Source organism: Micromys minutus (assembly GCF_963924665.1).
Source record: "Micromys minutus genome assembly, chromosome: 22".
NCBI classification, from domain to species: Eukaryota; Metazoa; Chordata; class Mammalia; order Rodentia; family Muridae; genus Micromys; species Micromys minutus.
Genome location: NC_137957.1, coordinates 47,439,646 through 47,466,169, shown reverse-complemented (window position 1 = coordinate 47,466,169; position 26,524 = coordinate 47,439,646). Strand labels below are relative to the sequence as shown.

Genomic DNA, 26,524 nt, shown 5'->3' with positions numbered 1-26,524 from the left:
ATACAATTACAATTTTTACTTTTATTAATACAACACGGAACATTATCTACCACCATCTCCATCCCAGAAGTGAATCCAGAGAGGAGAGACTAGCAGTCACCTATTCCATGCTAAGCCCTCTTTGAGCAACCTTGTCCTTGGTGCCCACAGAAGCAGAAACTGACAGCAAAGATCAGCATCCATAGTTTCCACGAAGTCTCCAAACTCGTCACAGGTATGGCAGCCGGCTGTCAGTTGACCTACCCCTGCCGGGTCTGAAGGGAAATCTGTTGTTGGGGCTAGCTCTTCCTGGCAAGAGAGAGTTAGGTCCTGGAAGTGGGCCAACAGGATCAAAATGTGGTCTGAGTGGATGGAACTCGCTAGAAGGCTCCCCAGGCCTTGGGATGAGTGAGGTGACTGGGTCCCCAACACTAGGCAGTATCGGCCTCTCATCATATTCACCACCAATGATTCCTGGAGGAAGCAGCGAGGTGGGAAGGTAGGTCCTGGGGTAGACAGGAATGGGACAAAATGGGATAGGGTGGGTGGATGGTAGGAACATCGCATGCCGCAGCCTCTGAGCTTCTTTTCTTTGTATGTGCTTCTTTCTGTACAACTGTAGAAAAAGCAGGGGAGAGTAGGGACAAGATACGGTGAGGAATGGAGGTCACCCCAAGCTCTAAGCTGCTTCCCTGCATAATTCATCTGTACTCTTCTTTCTCACTCTCTGCAAACAAGGCAGACACACAAGAGAATGGTTGCCAGCTTCTACCACATCAAGAGCCTTGACTCCTGGTGCAGTGCCAAGTGAGCTCTGGTTCTTAAGTACTTTGCTACAGGTGACTGTCTAATCTGAGGTATCAAGAAGCCCAAAGAAGGAAAACTCAGTGGTATATATTTTTAAGAATAAAATCTAGTACTCCATGGCTAGCATAGGTTTAGGTGAACCTTCTGGGCATGCAATTTAATGACTTGTTGAAAACTCATGCTATAAATATCATTCAGTACTACTGGCAATTTCTTGTTTCCATCCCTAGTGGATCTCAATTTAAAGTGCACCTGGTGACTGTTTTAAAGGGCAGGACACAGACTCAAGAACAATACTGACACTCTGCAAGCAGCTGAGGACTTCATTCACTCATTTTTTTCCTTAGTCCTTCATCCAAAGAGTTTTCCTCAGGCTTATCAGTGATTTTTATAGTCACATTCTGCAAATAAAACCACTTATCTTATTCTTTTCACAATGTAGTATGCTAACATTTAGATTACCCAAATATAACAAAAATTTTTATGACAAAAAACAAAAAAACTTTGTTATATTTCAATGAAAAATGTACTAACTTTTCTTTGAAAACAAGGACTAAACCTAAAATTAAAGACATTTTCATTACCAATATTTAACAATAAATTTAATTATAAATGACTTTATAATATCACACTAAAAGTAAAATAAAACCTTTCATTCTTGACTCACTCGTTATTTGAGTCATAAACATTAGTCTTCATATTTAAAAATACTTACTTCTTTCCAATCTGTGTCAGGACCTCTGACAGCACCATCTGAGAAAGTAAAACAAAATATAAATTATTACAAAGCACGGCCTGCATCCAGTATCAAACAGTGCAGACATGGGGCATCTGTAGCACACGCCGCGCATCATTACTTCCACAGTAAGTCAGGCAGTCTTCACTGCCATGTGCACTACCTCAGGACACTGTGGGGCAGCACGTGTCTTCTGCCCCAGGCTCATGAAGGTGTACCAGCTGCTTCTAAGCCATGCTGTGAGTTACACTGGTCTAGCCTGACAGCATTTATCTGGATTACAGCCCACATTCATTCCTGAGGTCAAACTGAGCAGACTTCCCTCTATAGGAGTATAAGCATACAAAGAACTACTACTATAAGTGTACTTAAAATTCATGAAATGAGGAAAATTCAATCATCATCAAGTCTAATGAGTTTAGGATAAAGCTGGCCATGTCTCCTCTACGAGGTATTGACTAGCTGTGAAAGCTCTAGCCCAGTGGTCCTCAACCTGTGGGTCACGACCCCTTTGGGAGTTAAACAACCCTTTCACAGGGTTGTTCAACCCTGTTTCTCCTAAGACCATCAGAAAACACAAATATTTATGACTCATAACTGAAGCACAGTGACAGTTACATGTTTTATGGGGAGAGGGGTCAGCACACCATGAGGAACTGTACTGAAGGACTGCAGCATTAGGAAGGCTGAGAACTATTCTAGTCTCATACGAAGCTGTGACCCACAATTAGAAATGAACCACAGACCAAAGGCGTGTGATTTTGTACGGCAGCCCAGTTCTTGTCAGTTGTTCCATGCATGCTCATCTCCATGTATGCTGATCACTATGTCTTTTTCTTATTACTTGTCTGTAAGACAAATGACTCCATGATATTCTATTAAAGGGGATCTACCCAACAGATTTTCACACTAAGGTAGTATGTTACAGCATCCTCACATGTTCACTAAGGTGTTTGTGACAGGACACACGGAAAGTATGTTGTGCAGCACAGCAGTCCCTACTTGAGATGGCCCACTCCTGTTTCCATGTGGTTCTGCTGCTCTCTGCCTGCTTTACAAACCGCCATCAAGTCAATTTCATGACCCACCCTACAGTTTAAACAGTCAGGCTCTTCTGTTTCAGAAACCATGTGCCCAGGCCTAGCATCTCATGACTGCTGCTGTGACCACCCAGTCACAGCTGTGAGTACTGCAAACAAGACACAGCACATTGACAGTGACACTGGTCCCAAAAGGCAACGGGCAGAGTGTGGTTCATTTAAGTCAGAGACTAAAAATGCTCTCTGGTCTTCTATTTTATATCCTGACATAATAGTTTATTGCTACTTAAGGGTTGTATTGCAGAAAATATGAAAAAAGAGGGCACAGATAGTGTTTGTGGCACAGGCTTCTTTACTCAAAAGCTACCCCTTAACAAGCTGCAGACCAAAACAAAACAGCAAGGGAAGAAACCTATACTTAAACCCTTAGCCAGCTGAGTAACACCATGGCAACCACGGACAAAGAGCCTTTTATTCTCCCACCAACACGTCATTATGTAAATCACCTCGAAAATCCCGCAGATACAAACACCTCCACAGCAGGGGGTCATTTGATGCAATGAGGAGGTCCTGACAGACTGCAGACAGAGCCAGGACAGACCGAACATCCAAAAGTCGGAAGATGCGGAGTTTCAGCTCCAATGGAAGGACAACCAGCCCAAACACATCTGGAAGGTTCAGTACTAGATGGGAAAAACAGCAACAGAGTTACTGAGGAAAGAGTGTCATCCAAAGCTGTCACTGTTCTCTGAAAAGATGACGGGTCTTGACTATCCGCTTTCTCTGTAACTACACTGTCAGCCACTCCCATCAAGTGTCACATGACTTGCTCTCTGCAGCACACTGGACCTCAGCACAATCTTCTGAGGACCAGCACATGGCAGGCTCTGACAAGCATGCCCCTGATGCAGGTCACTCCACCAGACCCAATACACATGCACATAACTAAAAATAAGTGCCTCACTATTACATGGAGCAGAGAGAGCTGACTTATAAAAGATCCTCTGAAAAATATAAAGCTTGCTGAATAACAATTTCATCATCCATAAAATATCCATAGTAAAATTAACTTCAAAGTTACTAACATTCAACAAAATCACCAATGTAAAAACATCTTGTGCCCAATAAAAGTTGCTTCCAAAACAATGAAACCAGTAAAGCTGGAGAGAAGGCTCAGCACCCAGGTTTGTTTCCCTGCACCACATGGTGGATCACCACCATCTGTAACTCTGTTCTCAGGGGTTCCAACTGCCCTCTTCTGATCAGCCAGCACTGCAAGCACACATGGGACACACATACCTGCAAGCAAACTACTAATACACATAAGTGTGTGGGGTTTTTTAAAGACGCATTTAAAAAAAGAGGAGAGGGGGAGCTGGTTATGGCTTAGCAACTAAAGGTGCCTGTCATTAAGGCTGGCCTTAGTTCAATTCCCTGGAATCATATAATGCAAAAACAGAACTGATTCTTGCAAGTTGTCCTCTGACCTCCACACACATGTCCTGCATAGCGACCCAAATGCACATATGAACACATGTTCACATACATGCACACACATACACCCACACACAAAACAAATAAATGTAATTAAAATTTTTTACATGCTATATATACTTTGTTTACTAGTCTGGCCTATTGTGGGCGAGAAAATGAGAATACAAAATTGATTAAGATATATTCTTTACCTTCAAGTCACAACCTTACACTGAAAAGAAATCATGTCAACCATTAAAGGTACAGCACAAACACTGCCATGGAAACCAGGTATGGCAGAGAAGCTGAGCCAGGGGAATGACAAATTCAAGGCAAAGCCTGGGCTACATAACAAGTCAGATGCCTCCCTGGGCTACAATAAGATGAAAAAAAAATTGAAAAAGGGTTCTGGGTAAATGTACAAAGAAAAAGAGGGTAATGCTTAAGGAATAATGCAGTGATTTGAAAGCAGGATTTCAGTAGAATGGAAAGACAAGTCAGATCTCAGAGTTATGGGACACTGAGCTCTGGCCACCCTTTCAGTCACTCAACAGGAACAATTTACCACACCTCCTCACCTTGTCGCGTGAAAGCCAGAAGAGGGTACACCAGCTGGTCTTTGAAGAGACGAGAGAGCTTCTTAAGATCTTTGTATACTTTGGCTGCACTTTCCCCTAGAGTGTTTTTACAAAGTAGAAGTCAAAACCAAATAGAAAAACCTGGAGTAGCATCTGTCTTCCAGTTCTGTCAAACAAAATCCAAGTGTTAAATATTCATGAGTAACTCCTACATGGAAAGTAAAACTGAAATCCTTAAAAAAAAAGAAGGAAACACAGCACATGACTGATAAAAGTCATCCTCAGGTGCAAAAATTCATGTCAAACTAATAAGAAATAAGCTCAAATCCAGCTTTCCGGGCTGCAGAGAAAAGCCTGAGGGGTCTGTGCATACCAGTAAGACTTACCGACTAGCTAACAGCCTGCTCTGAGCACAGTGCAGTGTAGCAATGTCCTTATGCAGCATGAAGCCCAAGAAAGGGACAGTACCTATTACACAGCAGACATGTACTAAACAGTGTCGAGAGCTCTCCAGCTTTCTCACAGCAGTCTCCTCCAAGAGAAACCATAAAAGAAAGGTACCACTTCACCCTTTCTAAAAACATGGCAGAGTGTATCCTCAGTCCCAGGAGTGATGAGGCCAAAAGGGTACAAACCTAACTGTGCCTGACCCAAAATACTCGGTTTCCAAGTATCCTGAATCACAGAATAGCCATCTATACCAGGTCATGCCAACTTAACATGAGCTACAGTAGTTTTAGAAAATCAGATAGGCCTCTGGTGACCGAGCTTACTATAGTGGTGACACCCCTGGGGCTGAATGAACAAACTGAAACAGCAAGTGAGCAGTTTTCCTCTATGGGCTCTGCATCAATTCCTGCGTCCAGGTTACAGCCTTGCGTCCCTGCCTTCACTTCCCTGGATGACTGATGGGACAACACGCTATAAAATGAAATGAACAGTGAGCGAAGCGTGTCTCCACCAGAGCCCAGCTATCCTACCACAAGTCCTGATCATCCCAAGGGAGCTGAAGCACGAGAAAACTGCCTTAAAACCAACTATGGGGAATGGCAGACGTCATGTGAGACCAAATGAATAAATCCTTTAAATAAATTCAAGAGAAAACAAACAATTGGAGGAAATAAATAATTTCCTTAAGAAAATGCAGTGTAAGGAAACAAGTAAAACTGTTCAAGACCAAAAAAAAAAAAAAAAAAAAAAAAAAAAAAAAAAAAGGAATCAGAAGCAATAAAGAACATATAAAATAAGAGAATTCTGGAAGTGAAAAATTTAGGAATACTAACAGGACCTGCAGGTGCAAGCATGGCCAACAGAATGTGAGACAGAAGAGAGAAAACATGAATATGTTATTCAAAATAATGTTTTTAAAAATGCCTGACGTTGTTTAATGAGGTTCAGGAGTTCTCTGGTGGATTTTGGGGATCACTTAAGTATACTATCATATCATCTACAAATAGTGATATTTTGACTTCTTCCTTTCCAATTTGTATCTCTTCCATCCCATATATAGTCACTAAACCCAGACAATATTGTGGATGCCAAGAAGTGCCTGCTGACAGGTCCCTGATATAGCTGTCTCCTGAGAGGCTCTGCCAGAGCCTGAGTAATAGAGTCAGATGCTCTCAACCAACCAATGGACTGAGAACGGGGTCCACAATGGAGGAGTTAGAAAAAGGACTGAAGGAGCTGAAGGGGTTTGCAATTCCACAGAAAAAACAACAGCATCAACCAACCAGACCCCCCAGAGCTCCCAGAGACTAAACTAAAGAGCACACATGGAGGGACTTATGGCTCCAGTGCCATATGTAGCAGAGGATGGCCTTATTGGGCATCAACTAGAGGAGAGGCTCTTGGCCCTGCGAAGGCTCGATGCCCCAGTGTAGGGGATTGCCAGGGCGAGGTGAGAGGGAGTGGGTGGGTGGGTGGGTTGGGGACCACTCTCACAGAGGCAAGGGAAGGAGGGATGGGATGGAGGTATTCCAGAGGGAAAGCCAGGAAAGGGAATAATAACACTTGAAATGTAAGGAAAGAAAATATCCAATTAAAAAACTTTTTTAAATTTCTGAGACAGAAAGAACATCCCAGAAATCTGGAACACCATGAGAAGACCAAACCTAACAATAACAGGAATAAAGGAAGAAGAAAAATCCTAGCCCTAAGGTATAGAAAATATTTTCAATAAAATTGTAGAAGAAAATTCCCTAACTTAAAGAAGGAAATGTCTACAAAGGTAGAAGCAGAAAGAACACCAAATAGATTGGAGCAGAAAAGAAAGTCCCCTTGTCACATAATAATGAAAACACTAAACATAGAGAACAAAGAAAGAATGTTAAAAGCTACAAGGAAAATAGACCAAGTAGCATATAGAGGCAGGCCTATTAGAATTATGACTGACATCTCAATGGAGATTCTAAAAGTAAGAAGGTTCTGAATAAATATGCCTAAGAGACCAGAGATGCTAGCACAGACTATTATACCCTGCTAAACTTTCAACCACCAAAGATGGAGAAAATAGGATAATCAACGATAAAGCCAAATCTAAACAATATCTATCCACAAATCCAACCTACAAAAGGTGCTAGAAGGAAAACTTGCCCTCCTGAGGTTAAATACAACCATGAAAACAGGAAAAAAATATTCTCACACCAGCAAAATTTTTAAAAAAATCAAAAGTGTACATGTATATATATACACACACACACACACGCCCAATATAACTACCAACAATAACAAAAAACAAAATAATAGGAATCAGCAATCACTGGTCACTGATCTCCCTCAATATCAATGGTCTCAATTTCTTTAATAGAAGGAAGACATAGAATGGATGTGAAAACAAGATCTCTGATCCTACTGCATCCAAGAAATACACTTCAACATCAAAGAAAGTCTTACCTCAGGGTTAAGGGTTGGAAAACAATATACTAAGCGAATGGACCTAAGAAACAAGCTGGTATAGCCATTTTAATATCTAACAAAATACATTTCAAATCAAAACTAATCAAAAAAATGGGAAGGACACTACATACTCATCAAAAACAAACACAAAAAAATGTACCAAAATGATATTTCAGTTCTTGACATCTATACCCAAACATAAAGGAAGTCAAGATTGTGAAACACCACTACAGTTTAAATCACATATTGACCCTTACACACCGATAGAGGGAGATACCAATACCCACACTTACTAATGGAAAATTTATCTAGATAAAAAACAAACAGAAAAATGCTGAAGTTAACAAATGTTATGAAACAAACAGACCTAAAAGGTATTTACAGAACATTTCACCCAAACACACACACACACACAAAGAAATCTTATTCATACCTCATGGAACTTTCTCCAAAATTTATCTCATACACAAAGCAAGTCTCAATAGACACAAGAAAAGTGAAGTAATTTCCTGCCATGAATCAGACAACAACAGAAACAACATAAAGCTTACAAACTCATGAAAGCGGAACAACTCTCTATTGAATTTAAAAAAAAAAAAAAGTGTCAAGGCAGAATAAAAAAGAAAATAGTCTTTCTAGAATTCATTTTTTAAAAAGTTGGAGATCTCATATTAACAATTTAAGAGCTCACTTGAAAAACCTAGGGAAAACAAAACAAAACAAAACAAACAAACACACCCAAAAGAGTTCTTTAAAAAAAAAAAGTGAATAAATTGCTGATGCCAAGAAGTGCTTACTGGCAGGAACCAGATATGGATGCCTCCTCAGGGGCTCTGCCAGAGTCATACAGATGCAGCTGAGCATTGTTTGCAGCTAACCATTGAACTGAACACAGGAACCCCAATGAAGAGCTAAAAAGAAAAGAATGAAGGGGCTGAAAGGGTTTGTAACCTCATGGGAAGAACAACATTGTCAACCAACCAAACCCTCCACAACTCCCAGGGACTAAAACACCAACCAATGAGTACACATGGAGAGACCCATGGCTCCAGGTGCATATGCAGCAGAGGATAGCAGTGTCTGGCATCAATGTGAGAAGAGGCCTTTGGTACAGTGAGAGTTCATTTTCCTAATGCAGGGGAATGCCAAGGTAGTGAAGTAGGGAGGGTGATTGAGAGAGGGTGCACCTTCATGGAAACAAGTGAAGGGGGTGGGGAGATGGGAGAGCAGAGGAGGGGATAACATTTGAAATGCAAATACAGAAGAGTATCTAATAAGAAAGAAATCAACAAGATCGACAAACCCATATCCAAATAACTAAATGAGACAGAATATCCAAATAAAATCAGAAACAAAAAATGGAACATAACAGACACCAAAGAAATCCAAAGAACTATAGGACATACTTTAAAAACCTGTGTTCCATCAAATTGGAAATCTAAAAGAAAGGGACAATTTTCTCCACAGGTACTACTTATCAAAGTTAAGGCAAGATCAGATAAACAATAATCCCCTAGTGAAATAGAAGCAGTCATTAAAAGTCTTTCAATCAGTCTGCCCACAGAGGGCTGAACACCCAGAGGAACCTCAGGATCGCTCTCACTCCTGAGTCCACGAATGAGTCCCCACGTTCTCTCCACTGACTATCCATGGACAGACCACTGGGAACTCACGGAGCACAGAGCCAGTCCACCACCATCAGGACTCACTGCCTACCCACAGAGAGCTGAAACCTAGGAGCAATCTCCCTCCTGAGTCCATGGACCCACAGACCCACAGGAGAGACAAGCTCCAGTCAGAGACAACAAGATCAACTAGCACCACAGATAACAAGATGGCAAGAGGCAAGCACAAAAACTTAAGCAACAGAAACCAAGACAACCTGGCAACATCAGAACCCAGTTCTCCTGCCACAGCAAGTAGTGGATATCCAAATACACCAGAAAAACAAGCTATGAACTTAAAAATCATACCTCATGTTGATGATGGAGAAGCACATGAATAAACTCCCTTAAAGAAATACAGAACATAGGTAAACAAGTAGAAGCCCTTAAAGGGAAAACACAAAAATCACTTAAAGAGCTACAGGAAAATACCATCAAACAGATGAAGGAATTGAAAACAGAAATAAAAAAATAACAAAAGGAGACGACCCTTGAGATAGAAAACCTAGGAAACAGATCAGGAGTCATAGTCACAAGCATCACCAACAGAATACACAAGATGGAAGAGAGAATCTCAGAAGCAGAAGACACTGACACAACTGTCAGAGATAATGCAAAAAATCAATAAGCTCCTAACCCAAAACATCCAGGAAATCCAGGACACAATGAAAAGACCAAACCTAAGGATAATAGGTGTAGAAGAGAGCAAAGACTCCCAAAGAAAAAGGTCCAGTAACTATCTTCAACAAAATTATAGAAGAAAACTTCCCTAACCTAAAGAAAGAGATAACCATGAACATAAGAGAAACCTACAGAACTCCAAATAAATTGGACCAGAAAAGAAATTCCTTCCATCACATAACAGTCAAAACACCAAGTGTTCAAAAAAAAAAAAAAAAAAAAAAAAAAAAAAAAAAAAAAAAATACTAAAAGGGAAAAAGGAAAAGTAACATATATAGGCAGACCAAACAGAATTACACCAGACTTCTCAACAGAGACTATGAAAGCTAGAAGATGCTGGACAGATGTCATACAGACCCTAAGAGAACACAAATGCCAGCTCAGGCTACTATATCCAGCAAAACTCTCAATTACCACAGATTGAGAAACAAAGGTATTCCAGGACAAAACCAAATTTACACAATATCTGTCCACAAACCCAGCCCTACAAAGTATAAAAAATGGAAAACTCCATCACAAGGAGGGAAACTTCACCCTAGGAAAAGCAAGGAAATATTTGTCTTGCAACAAACCCAAAAGAAGAAAAGCACACAAGCATAATTCTACCTCTATCAACAAAAATAACAGAAAAAAAAACCACTATTCCTTAATATCTCTTTATGTCAATAGACTCAATTCCTCAATAAAAAGAAATAAACTATCTGACTGGATATGGAAACAGGACCCAGCATTGTGCTGCATCCAGGAAACTCATCTCAGAGACAAAGACAGGTACTACATCAGAGGCTGGGAAAAAACTTTCCAAGCAAATGGTCCCAAGAAACAAGCTGGAATAGCCATTCTATTATCAAATAAAATAATCTTCAACCAAAAGTTATCAAAAAAGATAAAGAAGGGTACTTTTTACTCATCAAAGGGAAACTCTATCAAGAGGAACTCTCAATCCTAAACATCTATGCTCCAAATACAATGGCACCCACATTCTACTAAAGCTCAAAGCATATATTGCACCATACACAAAAATAGTGGAAGAATTCAACACCCAACTCTCATCAATGGACAGATCATGGAAACAGAAAATGAACAGAGACACAGCAAAACTAGCAGAAGTTATAAACCAAATGGATTTAACAGACATTCATCACGAACATTTATTTCATCCTAAAATGAAGAATATACCTTCTCAGCATCTCATGGTTCCTTCTCCAAAATTTACCATATAGTCAGTCACAAAAGAGGCCTCAGCAGATGCAAGAAAGATTGAAATAATCCCATGCACCCTATCAGATCCCCATGGACGAAGTTTGGTTTTCAAGACCAACAAAAACAACAAATATCCCACACACACATGGAAGCTGAACAATGCTCTACACAATGATAACTTGATAAACCATCTAAACAGCCTCATAACACCTAAAGAAATAGAAGCAGTCATCAAAAGCCTCCCAAAAAAAACCTCAAGACCAGATAGGTTTAGTGGAGAAATCTATTAGACCTTCATAGAAGACCTAATACCAATACTCTCCAAACTATTCCACAAAATAGAAATGGAGGGAACACTACCCAATTCTTTCTTCAAAGCCACAATTAAGCTCATACCTAAACCACACAAAGACCCTACAAAGAAAAAGAACATATTCTTTGACTATCAAGTAAAAATACTCAATAAAAATTCTTGCAAATCAAATCCAAGAAAATATTAAAACGATCATTCACCATGATCAAGTAGGCTTCATCCCAGGCAAGCAAGGAATGGTTCAATATACAGAAATTCATCAAGGCAATATAATACATAAACAAACTCAAAGGAAAAAAAAAAAACATGATCATCTCATTAGAGGCTGAGAAAGCATTTAACAAAATTCAACACCCCTTCATATTAAAAGTCTTGAAAATATCCGGAATTCAAGGCCCATACATAAACATAGTAAAAGCAATATGTAGCAAACCAGTAGCCAACATCAAACCAAACAAAATAGTGAAAAACCTGAAACAATCCCACTAAAATCAGGGATTAGACAAGGCTGCCCACTCTCCCCCTACATATTCAATATAGTACTGTAAGTCTTGGCCAAAGCAATTAGACAGCAAAAGGAAGTTAAAGAGATACAAATTGCAAAGGAAGAAGTAAAAATAGCACTATTCGCAGATGATATGATAGTATGCTTAAGTGACCCCAAAAAAATCTACCAGAGAACTCCTAGAGCTGATAAACAATTTCAGCAAAGTGGCTGGATCTAAAATTAACTCAAATAAATCAGTGCCTCTACTCAAAGAATAAACAGGCTGAAGATGAAATTAGGGAATTGACACCCTTCACAATAGTCACAAATAATATAAGACACCTTGATGTGACACTAACCAAGCAAGTGAAAGATCTATATGACAAGAACTTCAAGTCTCTGAAGAAGAAAATTGAAGATCTCAGAAGATGGAAAGTCTCCCATGCTCATGGATTAGAAGGATCAACATTGTAAAAATGGCCATCTTGCCAAAAACAATCTACAGGTTCAATTCAATTCCCAACAAAATTCCAACTCAATTCTTCATAGAGTTAGAAAAAGCAATTTGCAAATTCATTTGGAATAACAAAAAACCTAGAATATTGAAAACTATTCTCAACAATAAAAGAACTTTTGGGGAGGGGAGGGATCTCCATCCCTGACTTAAAGCTGTATTACGGATCAATCATGATAAAAAAACAAACAAACAAACAAACAAAACCAAACAAAAAAATGGTATTGGTACAGAGACAGGGAGGTATATCAGTGGAATAGAACTGAAGACCCAGAAATGAATCCCACACACACATGGTCACTTGATTTTTAACAAAGGAACTAAAAACATTCAATGGAAAAAATACAGCATTTTCAACAAATGGTGCTGGTTCAATTGGCAGACAGCACTCAGAAGAATACAAATCGAACCTTTCTTATCTCCTTGTACAAAGCTTAAGTACAAGTGGATCAAAGACCTCCACATAAAACCAGATACACTGAAACTAACAGAAGAGAAAGTGGGGAAGAGCTTAGAGCACATAGGCACAGGAGAAACTTTCCTGAACAGTACACCGATGGCTTGTGCTCTAAGACCAAGAACTGACTCATAAAATTGCAAAGTTTCTGTAAGGCAAAGGACACTGTCAGTAGACAAAATGGCAACCAAGAGATTGGGAAAAGAACTTTGCCAATCCTACATCTGATAGAGGGCTAATATCCAATATATACAAAGAACTCAAGAAGTTAGACTCCAGAGAATCAAATAATCAAATTTAAAAATGAGGTGCAGAGCTAAACAAAAAATTCTGAAAAGAAATGTTCAACATTCCTAGTCATCAGGGAAATCCAAATTAAAACAACCCTGAGATTCCACCTCACACCAGTCAGAATGGTTAAAATCAGAAACCCAGGTGACAGCAGATGCTGGCGAGGATGTGGAGAAAGAGGAACACTCCTCCATTGTTGGTGGGATTACAGATGGTACAACCACTCTGGAAATCAGACTGGCTGTTCCTCAAAAAATTGGACATAGTACTACTTAAGGACTCAGCTATATGACTCCAGGGCATATACCCAAAAGTCGCTCCAACATCTAACAAGGACATATGCTCCACCATGTTCATAGCAGCCTTATTTATAACATCCAGAAGCTGGAAAGATCCCAGATGTCCTTCAACAGAGGAATGGATACAGAAAGTGTGGTACATTTACATAGTACTACTCCGCTATTAGCAACAATGAATGACTCTTTGAAATTCCTAGGCAAATGGATGGAACTAGAAACTATCCTGAGTGAGGTAACCCAGTCACAAAAGAACACACATGATATGCATTCACTGATAAGTGGATACTAGCCCCCAAAAGCTCGGCATCCCCATGAAACAATTCACAGACCTTATGAAGTTGAAACAGAAGGAAAGCCAGAATGTGGATGCCTTGGTCCTTCTTAGAAGGAAAAACAAAACACTTATGGGAGTAAATACAAGGTCAAATAAAGGAGCATGGATTGAAGAAAAGATCATTCAGAGACTGCCTCACCTGGGGGTCCACCCCATAGCCACCAAACTCAAGTACTATTGCTGATGCCAAGAAGTGCTTATTGGTGGGAACCAGATATGGATGCCTCCTCAGAGGCTCTGCCAGAGTCATACAAATACAGCTGAGGATGTTTCAGTTAACCATTGGACTGAACAAGGGGACCCCCAATGAAACAGTTAGAGAAAGGACTGAAGGAGCTGAAAGGGTTTGCAACCTCATGGGAAGAACAACATTATCAACCAACCAAACCCTCCACAACTCCCACAGACTATAAAACACCAACCACTGAGCACACATGGAGAAACCCATGGCTCCAGTGGCATATGTAGCAGAGGATGGCAATGTCTGGCATCAATGGGAGAAGAGGCCTTTGGTCCAGTGAAGGAGTGTTTTCCCAGTGTAGGGAAATGCCAAGGCACTGAGGTAGGAGAGGGTGGTTGGGAGAGGGAGCACCTTCATGGAAGCAAGTGGAGGGGGAGGGAGGGGTGGTAGGGGGGAATAACATTTGAAATGTAAATACAGAGAATATCTAATAAAATAATAATGAAAAAATTTTTAAAAGAGTGGTCTAGTGCCAAGATCTGGATAAGCATCCAGCTAGAGAGCACTGTAAGAACACTTTGTGCTGCTCCTCTTTCCAGCTGTTTTCTGGGGCCTGGTCACAAGAAACTGTCTTCAGAGGAGCAGCCTGGATCAAGCCAGGCTTGAATAAGAGATGCTACTGTAAGTGCCATCCCTCCCCTCTGCTCAACACCCTCCTCACTACCACAAGAACTAAAGGGACAGTACACGCCCAGCCGAAACAGAAAGGACAAGTTAATTCTTCTTTCCACCCATCACTCCGGTTGAATGCCTAGTCTCTCACAATTAAGGTTTAAACAAAAACAGAAAAAGAGAAACCTGACTTTTTTACTTCTATTAATAATTATATGGGATATAGGCAAAGCCATACTAAGGACCCAAATTGTAGGGAAATTCTGACCTCATTAAATAGTAGAATTTATATCAAATTTATATTTAAAATATTCAAGTAGCTTTTCCTATATTAATATTCAATTAAGAAAACCACATTGAATTGCTTGTTAGAAACATCGATCTTCTCTGTTAAATACATAGTTGAAAGATCTGCAAAGATAAACACAAGAAGCCAAAAGGGAACATCAAACATCAGTGAGAAAAATTATGCCCAAGTGTTCGTTCTTAACACTATGAATATAACATGGTGCTCAAAGGCCTCAAGAATTGGAGAAAACAAATTCTTCAAATTGTAATCAAATCCTTAGAGGCAACATTGCTTTGGAATTTGCTTTAATCTGTTCAGAAAAGTGAACAGGCTTTGTTGTTTTCAGTAAACCTCCCTCTCAAATCTTCCTTCCAGAAGTTGGGGCAGGGTCACATTACCTGGCTCCACTCCACAAACGTAGGACCCTGGCTGCAGCTGCACTGACTTCACATTTTTAATCCCACCACTGATTTTTATTGTAGCTGTAAACAAACAAAACAAAGATGGTAAATCAATCTGTCACTTCCTGAATCAATTCCCTTTTCCTTGCCTCTGCAACTAAGGATACATCGTTCCAAACTGCTCTGAGCCCATTCTTCCTCTCAAAGCACGGTCAAAAGGCTAACCCTGCCATGCAGTAATCAGCCTCAAACACCCCCTGTAAATACTGCGTAAGGATCTTCATACACAATCCACCAATGTCACCAACGGCAGCTTATTAGCAATGGACAGATCTGTAACAAGGTCAGTAAGAAGCAGGCAAGCACAGAAGACCATTATTTCTAATGAAGTCACTAAAACACTATACATTTTTAAATCCATGGCAATGGCCAATCCTTGTTCATTAACAGGACCCTGCTAGTTTTCACAGCACCAGTGCTTTCTCGACCCAAAAGCCCAATATTCTTGACATCAGCAGAGAGTTCAATTTTAGTTTGGCATACAAAGGCATACTTCATCTCAGCTTATGAAAGCTAGTGATGGGCTCCTGCACATGTGCAAAGGCCATGCCCTGGGTGAGGGGGATTTAAAGACACTGTTCCTTTTCAAAGAGCTGAGGCTGAAATAACCAGCTACTGTTGAGAGCCTGCAAGGCACTAATCTGCAGATAATTAAAGCACAAAATACCATAAATATTTAAAAATCACCGAAATGAGGAGAGGGTAGTATATGCATGTCATTAGTACTTTTCTATGAAACTGAGGTAAAAGTCACCACCTCATGTTTGTTATTAACATTTGGTAACTTCCATCTTCCCAGGTGTGGTGTGATAAACCAGGATGACTACACAGAAACAGACCAAACAACAAGCCTTACAAGCATCCACCTGGCAGCTAACAGCATCTGTAACACCAATCCCAGCAGACCTGACACCTTCTGGCTTCCACAGGCACTACATGCATGTGATGATGCACAGATATAAATGCAGGTAAAACACTTAAAACACAAAATAAAAATATAACATCATTTGAGAAGAGAACAAGGGGGCTACCCCAAGAAGGAAGGGTGCTGTCCTAAACCAACATCCTCTCATTTTAAATCTTCAGGTATGTCATCAGTGGTATAGGAGTCAAGCTGTGGATGACTCGGCCAGCCACTCAAAAGGCTACAGAATGTTTAAAAAGAAACAACTTAATTCATAAGGCAGCAACCATGACTGCTGTTCCATTACCATTTATCATGACAAGGTTTCCCAAAGGCACACAGGTAAGCACAGCAGAGCCGCCCTCACAGAGAGGATGCATGTACTGCAGCTTGTAGACCCCACTTGACTTCCATTTCTCAGGCATTGATGCTGCTTTGGCTTCAGTCCCCTGGGGAATGAAAGGAAAGGAAAAATAATGAAGAAAGGTGTTGTGATGAAAAACCTGAAAACCAGTAACACCCCTAACTCACTGTGCACTGTAGCCTTTGAGCCGCTGGCATAGCTCAGGAGGTAATGTGCTTGTCACAGAAGCCTAATACCCAAGGTTGAGCCTTGAAAGCCATGTGACAGCAGAGAACCAGCTCCACAGAACTCTGCCGACTTCCACACAAGCTATATGGTGTGCATACGCCTCACATGCACATCACACACATTTTAAAAAGATGCACAGCCTCCTTAACAGACTATGCACATCATTAATACTGCTGCTAAAGGAAGATAATCTGTTGTAATATTTTCCTATCAAAAGTTTTGTTTTAATAGATAAAATGGCATCATAGAAATAAGGCTTTGTTTTTCTCCTCTAAGACTCACATTTTCCACCTAGCAAAGATAAACATCATTCAAGACTGCAGGGTGAACAGCACTTCTTCCATACAGCCCTTTTTCAGCAGTTATTTCCTAACATTCTGTGCACATTTCCGTCACTGCAGATTTGTTAGGCTTTGTGAGTTTACACTGTTATTTGTAATGTGTTTTACTTGTCTGGTCTTTGTGCTCATTTGAACTCTGGGGAACCTGTGCCTGTGAGCATGGTGTGCACAGGCACACAATGATCTTGGGGCACTCTTCATCTTTGTATTCCATCACATGGCCCACAGGGGATGTGAAGGCCAGAGGTTTAGGGGATAGGCCGAATAGGCAAGAAGCTCAGCTCCATCCTAAGCTTAAGGAGTCAGAATCTGTGCTCTAATATGATCCCATGGATTCCTCAGCTCTACTCTAACTGCTCTCTTTGGGAGTTCCTGGCACTCTAGATGTGCAAATGTCTGTCCTAGAAATTATACAATATACTATAATGATCTAAACCCCTGTCTACTCTCAGACAGTAACTTGAAACAAAGACCTAAGACCCAGAACAAAAGCAAGTCACTGCATTAGTTAATGCTCAACAAACCCATGCTGAATGAAGATAAGCAACCACAGCACAAAGCTATGAACGTGAAACGGTAGTTAGCCAGCATTTAGTCATACACGGTCCACACTGCTGCTACTTTATCTCTATAATACTAAACGCTAACAAGGGAAATAATGGAAAAAGAAAAAATGCTGGAAAGGGCACATTTACTGAATACCTGTGACAACACCTCACTGTGTCTGACATTTTATATACAAGAACCAATCAATCAAGATGGACTACCACAATGCCCTTGTGACTGAGGTACCTAATGAGACCTCATGTCTTAGTTAGGGCTTTACTGCTGTGAACAGACACCATGGCCAAGGCAACTCTTATAAGAACAGCATGTGATTGGTGCTGGCTTACAGGTTCAGAGGGGCTCAGTCCATTATCAAGGTAGGAGCATGGTAGCTTCCAGATAGGCATGGCACAGAAGGAGCTCAGAGTTCTACATCTTCATCTGAAGGCTGGTAAGAGAAGACTGGCTCCCATGTGGTTAGGAGGAAGGTCTCAAAGCCCACCACCACAGTTACACACTTCCTCCAATGCAGTCACACCTCATAATAGTGCTACTCCCTGGGCCAAGCATATTCAAACCACCACCCCTCAAAAGGTATTTGGACTGAACTCACCTGAGGGATGTAGCCCGACTCAAGCATAAGGAGATGCACCAGCACTATCAAGGCATCACTGATGCTGGAGCAGCCGGCTGACTGATACAGGGTCTCTAGAGAATGTGGCACCTGCCCATCCTCTGTTTCATTGCAGAGCATTGGTTCCAAAGGATGGAAACCAGAAACCTCTTCCATGCTCATGACATCCTGAACTGACTCAGTGTCAACATTTTGACTAGGCCCTTCCTAAAAAAGATGACAATAATAGATTAGGTAATTTTACTTTTTTTTTTAATAATTATTTATTTATTGTATGTATGTGAGTACACTGTAGTTCTTCAGACACACCAGAAGATGGCACTGGATCCCATTACAGATGGTTGTGAGCCACCATGTGGTTGCTAAGAATTGAATTCAGGACCTCTGGAAGAGCAGCCAGTGCTCTTAACCACTGAGCCATCTTTCCAGCCCTCGTTAATTTTACATAGGACATTTTATACCCTAAACTGAGCAAAGATTAGCGCTCAAAACAAAAGCCAGCATAAGGTTCAGAAACAGGAAGTGCCCATAAATAAATGAGACTGCAACCTACATCTCCATCCTGAGTCCCATAACTCCAGGCTAAAACATGGCGCTCATCAGCAAGTCTCCGCACATCACTAAACAGTGCTCAGTGTGGTGTGCTCATAGCTCCAACCACTACTGTGCCTGAATCCCAAAGCTGTGCTCCTTGTACCACTGGCGTCCTGGAACAGTACCTCACGGTGCCCGCCTCCCTCTTGTCTCACACACACCATGCACTCCTGCCACTTTCCCAAGAAACTAAGGATCCAATCACATCTTATGTCCCAGTTTAAAACTCAGGATTCCTCAAAACAGGAAGCACTGCTTCCACAAATGTTCCTTAAGTCCATATCCCTGGATGTCAGAGAAAAAGTTGGTTCAAAGTCAACTAGAGAAAAACTACATGCTGTGTCTGTCTAACCTAACCCTCTAATTCACAGGATCTGGTAGTAACCTTATAAAAGCTCTGAGAATTCTGAAAATAGGAGTCATGTGTTCATTTAACCAAAATGCATTTGCCTTCTTCAGAGACAGACGACAGAGTGCAGACCCAAAAAACTAGGTCCAGAAAACGTAGGCACATGAGGCCGTCACCATCCCATTCCCTGACTCATCCATCATCTGTTCACCTCCTCCCAGCCCTTCCTGCCACTGTGCTTTTCCCACTTCTTCAATAGACCCAAGGGATGCCACCACAGCCTTTATATGCCTTACCACACTGGACTGCTCTTTTCAGTTCACACATCTGCATCTTTCCGTGACTGCAGTTTGTGTAAAGTACAAGACCACACAAGCTGTCTATTCTGTAAGAAGAACACAGAGCCTGCCACATGGTGCACATTCAGGAAAGGCTTGTGACCAACTGCTGAAGGATGACATTCTGGTTTTGCTTACCAGGTAGTTTCTCATAACTTAAGCAGAGAAGAGGGAAATGACTTTTTATAGATAGTATAATTTTAACTCAAACAAATTAATGACTAGTCAAGATAACCAACCAGTTTATACAACTTTGAAATGAACCAGGTCCTCAGATTCCCCATTAAGGCTTTTCAGTGTAAAACATGCTTTAGTAAAGCTAAGTTGCTAGGTTGACTTTATTCAGAAAGCTTGTTTCCTAGTTTGTGCTCAACTCTTAACACAAAGTTCTTTTATTTGGGGTTTTTTTTGTTTTGTTTTGTTTTTTGTTTCTTGTTTTTTGTTTTTTTTTTTTTTTTTTTTTTTTTTCTTTTTAGGATTGAATTTCCAAAAGAACCAGGGCAATTTACAGTTCTATACTGTAAGACAAGGTTGAAGGGCTGGACTGGAGCCACAGCTGACATTCATTCTTCCAGAACAGCATCGCTAAAGCTGAATGGTTAGCCAAACTCATTAGCCAAACTCTAGTCAGGCACAGACACACACACCTAGACTTCTTCTACTGGGAAAGCTGAGGCCCAATAATTTTAGAGTTCAAGGTCAGTCTGAGGTATATGACAAGATCCTGTCTCAAAAAAAAGAAGATTAAAAAAAAATTAAAACTTAAAAGACTACCTAAAAAGATGCTATTGCTCAAAACATTTCTACAATTTTCTTTGAACAGACAAATCACCATATTAAAAAGCTATATATCGAATCTAAATTATGAAAATAATCTCTTCACTTTTCCCCATTATCCCTACTTTTGCCATTTACTTAGCCAGTAGCAAGGAACAAAATGTGTAATTTTTTTAAGAAGCATTACCCTACGCTGCTAACAACATACCCACTGTAGGCTTATCAAACCATATTCCTAAGTCCAAGAAGCACTGGCATCCTCTGATATGAGTGTTTATCATCTTCCATGTGTGAGGACAGAAAACAGATGAGCATCACCTCTACAAAGTCTTGCCACAGGCCACTTACAAAAACAGAAACAACTGGCTAAACTGCATCTGAGCGCACATCAGGTCTGATACAGGCTATCACTTGCTGTCATTAACAGTAACACCCAAGAGCTATGAAATAAAATTTATACTTAGTTACAAAATCAATTCCTCTCATCTGGTTTTGAGTCTTGCCCATCCATTTATTTTCCTTTTCCACAGCTCCCTTCTCTACCGAACTAGCAGATCATACAGATTCAAGGCCTCCAAGCATTGTTTATGACTGCAAGCTCAGTCACCCTGCTAAGGTGAAAACCCTACAAGACAAACAGTATGCTCTTAGAACTGGAATCACTACCTTGAGGCACCAGTAACTTCTCAAAGCTTTTCAAAGAAAAATTAACAAGGTATTTCACACTATAGAAGTCCATCTTACTACAGGATTTTTAGAACACTCCTAAGTAAAAAACAAGCTCTTCTCTCTAGGTTTATCTCTGAAAAAGCCTATCGGTAAAAGCAGACTCATGAGTAAAATATAAGTATACAATAACATGTTCTTAGTCATCCCACTGCAGAAACACACAAAAGATATAAGAAAGATTCGAAAGACAAATTAAAATTACTGTATTAGAAATTATTTTAATAATTTATGAATCGATTAAATACTTTGATAACCACCTATTCAGAACATCTGCCTATTCTTATGATATGGATCAATGTTTAAGGCTTGCAAAAGAAATTGGAGTGATAATAAGACAGTTAAGAATTGTATATGTTGTCAGTATTAATTGTTTTGCTCAAGGCCAGCCTGGTCTACAAAACAAGTTCCAGGATATCCAGGACTGGTAGACAGATAAACCTTCTCTCAGAAAACCTAAAACAAATAAAGAAAGAAAATAAAGAATCATTTCACACAAAGTACAAAACAAATAATTAGGAGCTGCAGAGTTGGCTCACTGGTAAGAGCACTGGCTGTTTTTGTAGAAGTCCTGAGTATAATTTCCAGCAACTACATGGTGGTTCACAATCATTTATAATGGGATCTGATGCCCTCTTCTGACATGCAGACCGACAGGAAGACAGAACACTATATACTATATACATAAATAGATACATCTTAATAATAATGATGATGATAACAATAAGGAACTTACAAAGTAACAAAGATCACCAATAAATGTTTAAATTGCTGAATTAGCAAGGACCCTGGAATACAGACAGAAGTACAAAAAAGGAGGGTCAGCTCTAGGCTGCCACATCACTGGTCACAAGGACAGCAGGTTACGCATTTGTTGAGAATGAAAATAGAAGAATGAAGCAAATGGATGGATATAGAGAATATCATCCTGAGTGAGGTAACCAGTCACAAAAGAACAGACATAATATGCAGTCACTGATAATTGGATACTAACCCCAGAAAGATCTAAATACCCAAAAAACAACTTATAGACCATATGAAGCTCAAAAAGAGAAAAGACCAAAAAGTGGAAGCCTCAGCCCTTCTTAGGAAAAAAAAAAAAAAGAATAAATAAGAGTATAGTACCCTCTCAGAGTAGAGTACACCTAGTTCTTAAATCATTAATAATTCAAGAGCTAAGAAGTTGCCTTGTGGCAACTCTTGGTATTTAAAAATCATTATATTTAATCTTTACACACCAAGAAAACTTTGACCATTTCCACGTTACATTTTGTTTCACATGTACTTTATGTTCATTGTAACTAGCAAGATTTCAATGCATACTGTCAAACCTTTAAAAAAAATCATTACTGACAAAAATATATTCGTATAGTTTTAAGCAAAAATGCTTTTAAAAATTTGTATATGTATCTCTGGGGTTTTTTTTTAAATAAAGTTGAAAAAAATTTAAAAAAATAAAAGAAAATGGAAGAATGAGAATGATCAGCAATCTACTAACTAGAGACAACCACTGACAGGAAAAGAACATAAAGTGAGCCTGGAGAGGTAGGATGGGACAACCTGGGTACAGGACAATAAGGAATTTTCTCTTCTGTGAAATAGCACGGTTAGAAAAGAAACAGGCCTCTCAGACACAGAACTACTACAGAACAAGAGCGTGACATAATGAAGCTGTAGGAAGCAGGTAACCTGAAAAATAAAGCGAGGAACAGACTGGCATCCTGTGATAGAAGTCAAAAGGCACAGTGGACCGGCGCTCCCACTGAGGGGCAGCAGAACAGGAGTTCCTATGTGGAGGGCCATGAAAGTTAGGATGTCAGCTCAACGTAGTGCAGAAACTCTGCAGTTCAAAAGATGTTCAAGCAGGGCAGTGGTGGTGCACACCTCTAATCCCAGTACTTGGGAGGCAGGTGGATCTCTGAATTTTAGGTCAGCCTGGTCTACAGAGTGAGTAGCAGAAAGGATAGCCAGTACTACACAGAGAAACCCTGTCTCAACAAACTAAACCAAACCAAAGTGTTCATAAAGGGCACAGTCTGTAATTTACTGATGCTAGTCATCCTGGCTGGTGTAGAATTCCCCTGAAGTGTCAATATACCTTATCAATTACTCTATCCCACCTCTTCATCTTTTAATACCCACCATACTGTCTTGAGTCCAGGCATCAAATTGGGTGGCCTGTCCTTGGGATGAATCACTCCCTTGTTCATCCGGAATATTAGCCTGACTTGAGGTGGCAGCCAAAGAAGGTTGGTCATTATTCTGGAGTGAGGAATGCTCTGAATCTGTAGATGAAGGTAAGTTAGGTGCTGGCATGTCATCTTCAAGAACCAAACATATCAAGTCCCCAGAAACAATCCCATATGAAGCCAAGGTCTCTTCATCTCCAGTGAGCGCATCCTTGTTGTTCAAGGTAATTTCAAATCGGGTATCAGAACTGCCAAGAAAGATGGATGAGCATGGTAAGAGCTACCTGCCAATATTCCAAATACTATTGGAATACATTAAAGTACCCAAAAGCACTATGAAATATAAAAAAAGAAAGCAAGCAAGCAGGAGACAAAATTACTTGTTCTTCTCATCAAATGCCTGGGTCATGGACTTCTAAAACTTTAATAGGCAGGAAGGTATACTCATCATTAACCTACATGTTCATCAGTGCCAAAGCACACGCTTCTTTTATTTCAACATCTCTGAACTTAATGCATCAGTATAATCCACAGCTTTACTTCCCATGGATGCTGGGACTTCAAGCTCCAGCGCCAGGCTTGTGTAAAAATGCTTTAGGCATCTCCCCAGCCTGACTCAATTTACACACATCCTTTGTTTTCTTATCAATTAAAGAGACATGACTGAACTGTTCCTACTCCTCAGAAAATAAGCTGCTCTGCCGCTTGCAAAATGTTCTGATCAACAAGAAGCAGAAAATCTGCCAGTGCCCAGGAAAACGCCATGTCAGCTTTGGCAGAAAAGGGGAAACTCCCCAAGCAAACATCTCGTTCTGTAGACAAGATAAAGAACAGTCTGTTTAACAGAAATGCTAGCTTCCCCTCCCACTTTTCTGAAATGTTTTCCAAGGTCCTATTTTCTATAATTATGGGAATTGGAGGATTTTACCAAAATTAATGCAACTCTAGAAGCTTCAGATTTAAAAAAAAAAAAAATCTATGTTATACCAATCTTTAATTTGCTTACCTGGGAAATACTCTTTAAGAGTAACAAGTGTGTCACATAAACACATTTTAAAGTTTCCCTTTGGTTCCCCAAACGAACAACAAAATTTCAGATGAATGAGTTTACTTTCACAAGCTGAAAGTTAAATTCCATCCAACTAACCAACCTCATGTGAAAACAGCATGCAAAAGAAACTAACCTAGGCTCTTGGATTTCAACAACCTTTCAAAACTTAACTGAAAAGTAATACAATTTGTAAATACCTTAAAAACTGAATTCTCAAAGTGTGAGGAGGGGCAATTGTTACCAACATAGAAAACATTCAGTTTTACACCAATAAGTAACACGTAAGTAGGTCACCATTATATGGATATAAAATATATAATATGGCAATACATTAATTCTTTTAATATGAAAAAAGGCTCTTTTTTTAATGTTTTGGCTAGCCTTTTTATTTTATTAGACAGGGTCTCATTATGTAACACTGGCTGGTCTGGAACAGGGTAGCCTTGAATTCAGAGATACACCTGCCTCTTCCTCCTGAGCACTAGAATAAAAGTGTAGCTCAGGGTCGCATAATGGGGGAGGGAGGGCATCCATTCAGAGTTTCACTTTGCTTGATTCCCTACAAATAAAGTGTGAGAAGGCTTATTTAAAATGCCAATTGACAGTAAGTTTTTTTTTAATTTTTCCCTTTAAAAGTCCCAAAGCCATCTTTAAAATGTATATATATATATTTCTTCACTAGTTCAAATTTCTAGCTCAGCACTTGAAGTGGGTCTTCCATCTAGTGGTCTACGTCCTGAAAATATCTTCTACAGAAACACAGAGGCTTCATCTGCAACCCCATAAATAAGTAACTGAACCCAATCCTTTTTCAACTTGCCACGAAACTGCAAGCTCTCGGGGATCACGCAACATTCTCACCCAGGAAAAGCGTGCTTCCTCGACCCTTACAGTGAGAACGTTAGTTAGGTGCAGTCTAGCACATGCGCGCTCTGCTGTTTTCTAAAGTTACTGTAGCCTTAGGCAACGGCACAAATTACAGCCACCCTGGGTGTCTAGAAGTTTGTGACTCCAGGCAGGAGGCTTTCCCGATTTAACCAAAGGAATATCCCAACCGCTGAGGTAAACTCAAGCTACGATGGGTTTACACTGGGAGATTTGGGGCGGCGGAGACTGTAACCCCGGAAGTGACTACTCACCGGGGAGGACAGCGGCACCCGGGGGAGGCTGGGCCATGGTCACCCAGAGCCGGACCCCGGCGAGCACCCAGCTGCCGAGCGTCACAGTCACAAGCTTCCAGCGCAGCTACGCCCCGGAGGCCCGGACCTCACGTGACCGCCCGAAGCGCGCCATCCCCGAGCCCCGCGACCGCGAGGCCGCTCACCTGAACCCCCACGTGGGCAGCAGGACCTGGCTGAGGTGCGCGCGCAGCTGCCCGAGCGTCGGCTCCGACTCCGGCACCTCGAGCGGCTGAGTCCGCTTCTGAAGCCGCACGCGCAGCTTCATGGCGACAAGACCGCCAGCCTCGGTCGGCCCGGGGAGAAACCGAAAGCAGGTAGCTCCGGGCCTGCGCGCCCGAGGAATCTCAGCGCTCGCCGCTCTCTCGACTACGCCCCCTAGAGCCTTCCGCTCGAGCGGAGTGCCGAGCGCCTGCGCTTCCCTATCGGTGGCTCGGCGCGCGACAGCGCCACCTAGGGGCGAGGCGCGCACGGCGCAGGCGCTGAGTTTGCTTCTGCGCACTGAGTCTCCGCGCTCTACCCCGCGAGCTTCCATTGGGGGGGGAGCAAGCTTGTTCCTTCCAAGCCAGCTTGCAAGATCTTCAGCGCTGAAAGGAGCGCTGCTGACGGTGTGGAGACCTGACAGACAACCCTAACCTGTTGGCACTGGTTTTGGCTGCCCAGAAATGAACTGCTCTATCCGGGTCACTAGAGTGCTCAGACCTGCCTGAGTAATAATTTACACAGGTCCCCTGTGATGACTAAAGAAACTTAATGTGGAGCCAGGGATTCCTTAAGGGCTGTTGAATGTCTGAGAGATACTGGAGGCCTGCAGGTGAGATAAGAATAGGATAATGGCTGTGAGGTATTAGCCTTTGCTTCTTTAAAACTCGCTATCGCTATGGGAAAGAGATGAGACGGTCTTTTAATTACTATATAGCGGGAAGGTAAGAAACAACTGAAAAGTAA

General features: G+C 40.9%; 1 protein-coding gene across 3 annotated transcripts; it reads right to left on the bottom strand.

Moving 5' to 3' along the window:
- Positions 1 to 14: 14 nt before the first annotated feature.
- On the bottom strand, positions 15 to 25,998 carry FBXO7 (F-box protein 7). Of its 3 annotated transcripts, none has more exons than XM_080934958.1 (9): positions 25,723 to 25,998; positions 23,301 to 23,595; positions 18,354 to 18,581; positions 16,569 to 16,710; positions 15,295 to 15,378; positions 4,614 to 4,709; positions 3,069 to 3,245; positions 1,502 to 1,539; positions 15 to 595 (listed from the first exon to the last, which is right to left on the bottom strand). In XM_080934958.1, exons 1-9 carry the CDS (start codon positions 25,842 to 25,844, stop codon positions 209 to 211), a joined length of 1,569 nt encoding a protein of 522 aa, XP_080791084.1. In that variant the 5' UTR covers positions 25,845 to 25,998; the 3' UTR covers positions 15 to 208. The 3 variants fall into 3 exon arrangements, with proteins under 3 accessions (XP_080791084.1, XP_080791086.1, XP_080791085.1); XM_080934960.1 differs by lacking the exon at positions 25,723 to 25,998 and adding an exon at positions 25,538 to 25,593; XM_080934959.1 differs by lacking the exon at positions 15,295 to 15,378.
- Positions 25,999 to 26,524: the final 526 nt, after the last annotated feature.

Bases quoted from the DNA above. Each gene is read 5' to 3' on its own strand.
- FBXO7 (XM_080934958.1), bottom strand. From the start codon at position 25,844: ATGAAGCTGCGCGTGCGGCTTCAGAAGCGGACTCAGCCGCTCGAGGTG. The intron at 16,711-18,353 runs GTGAGTTCAGTC...TTCATTCCCCAG, and splicing joins AGTCGGGCTACATCCCTCAG to GGGACTGAAGCCAAAGCAGC. The intron at 15,379-16,568 runs GTAATGGAACAG...GTTTGTTTACAG, and splicing joins AAACCTTGTCATGATAAATG to CTACAATAAAAATCAGTGGT.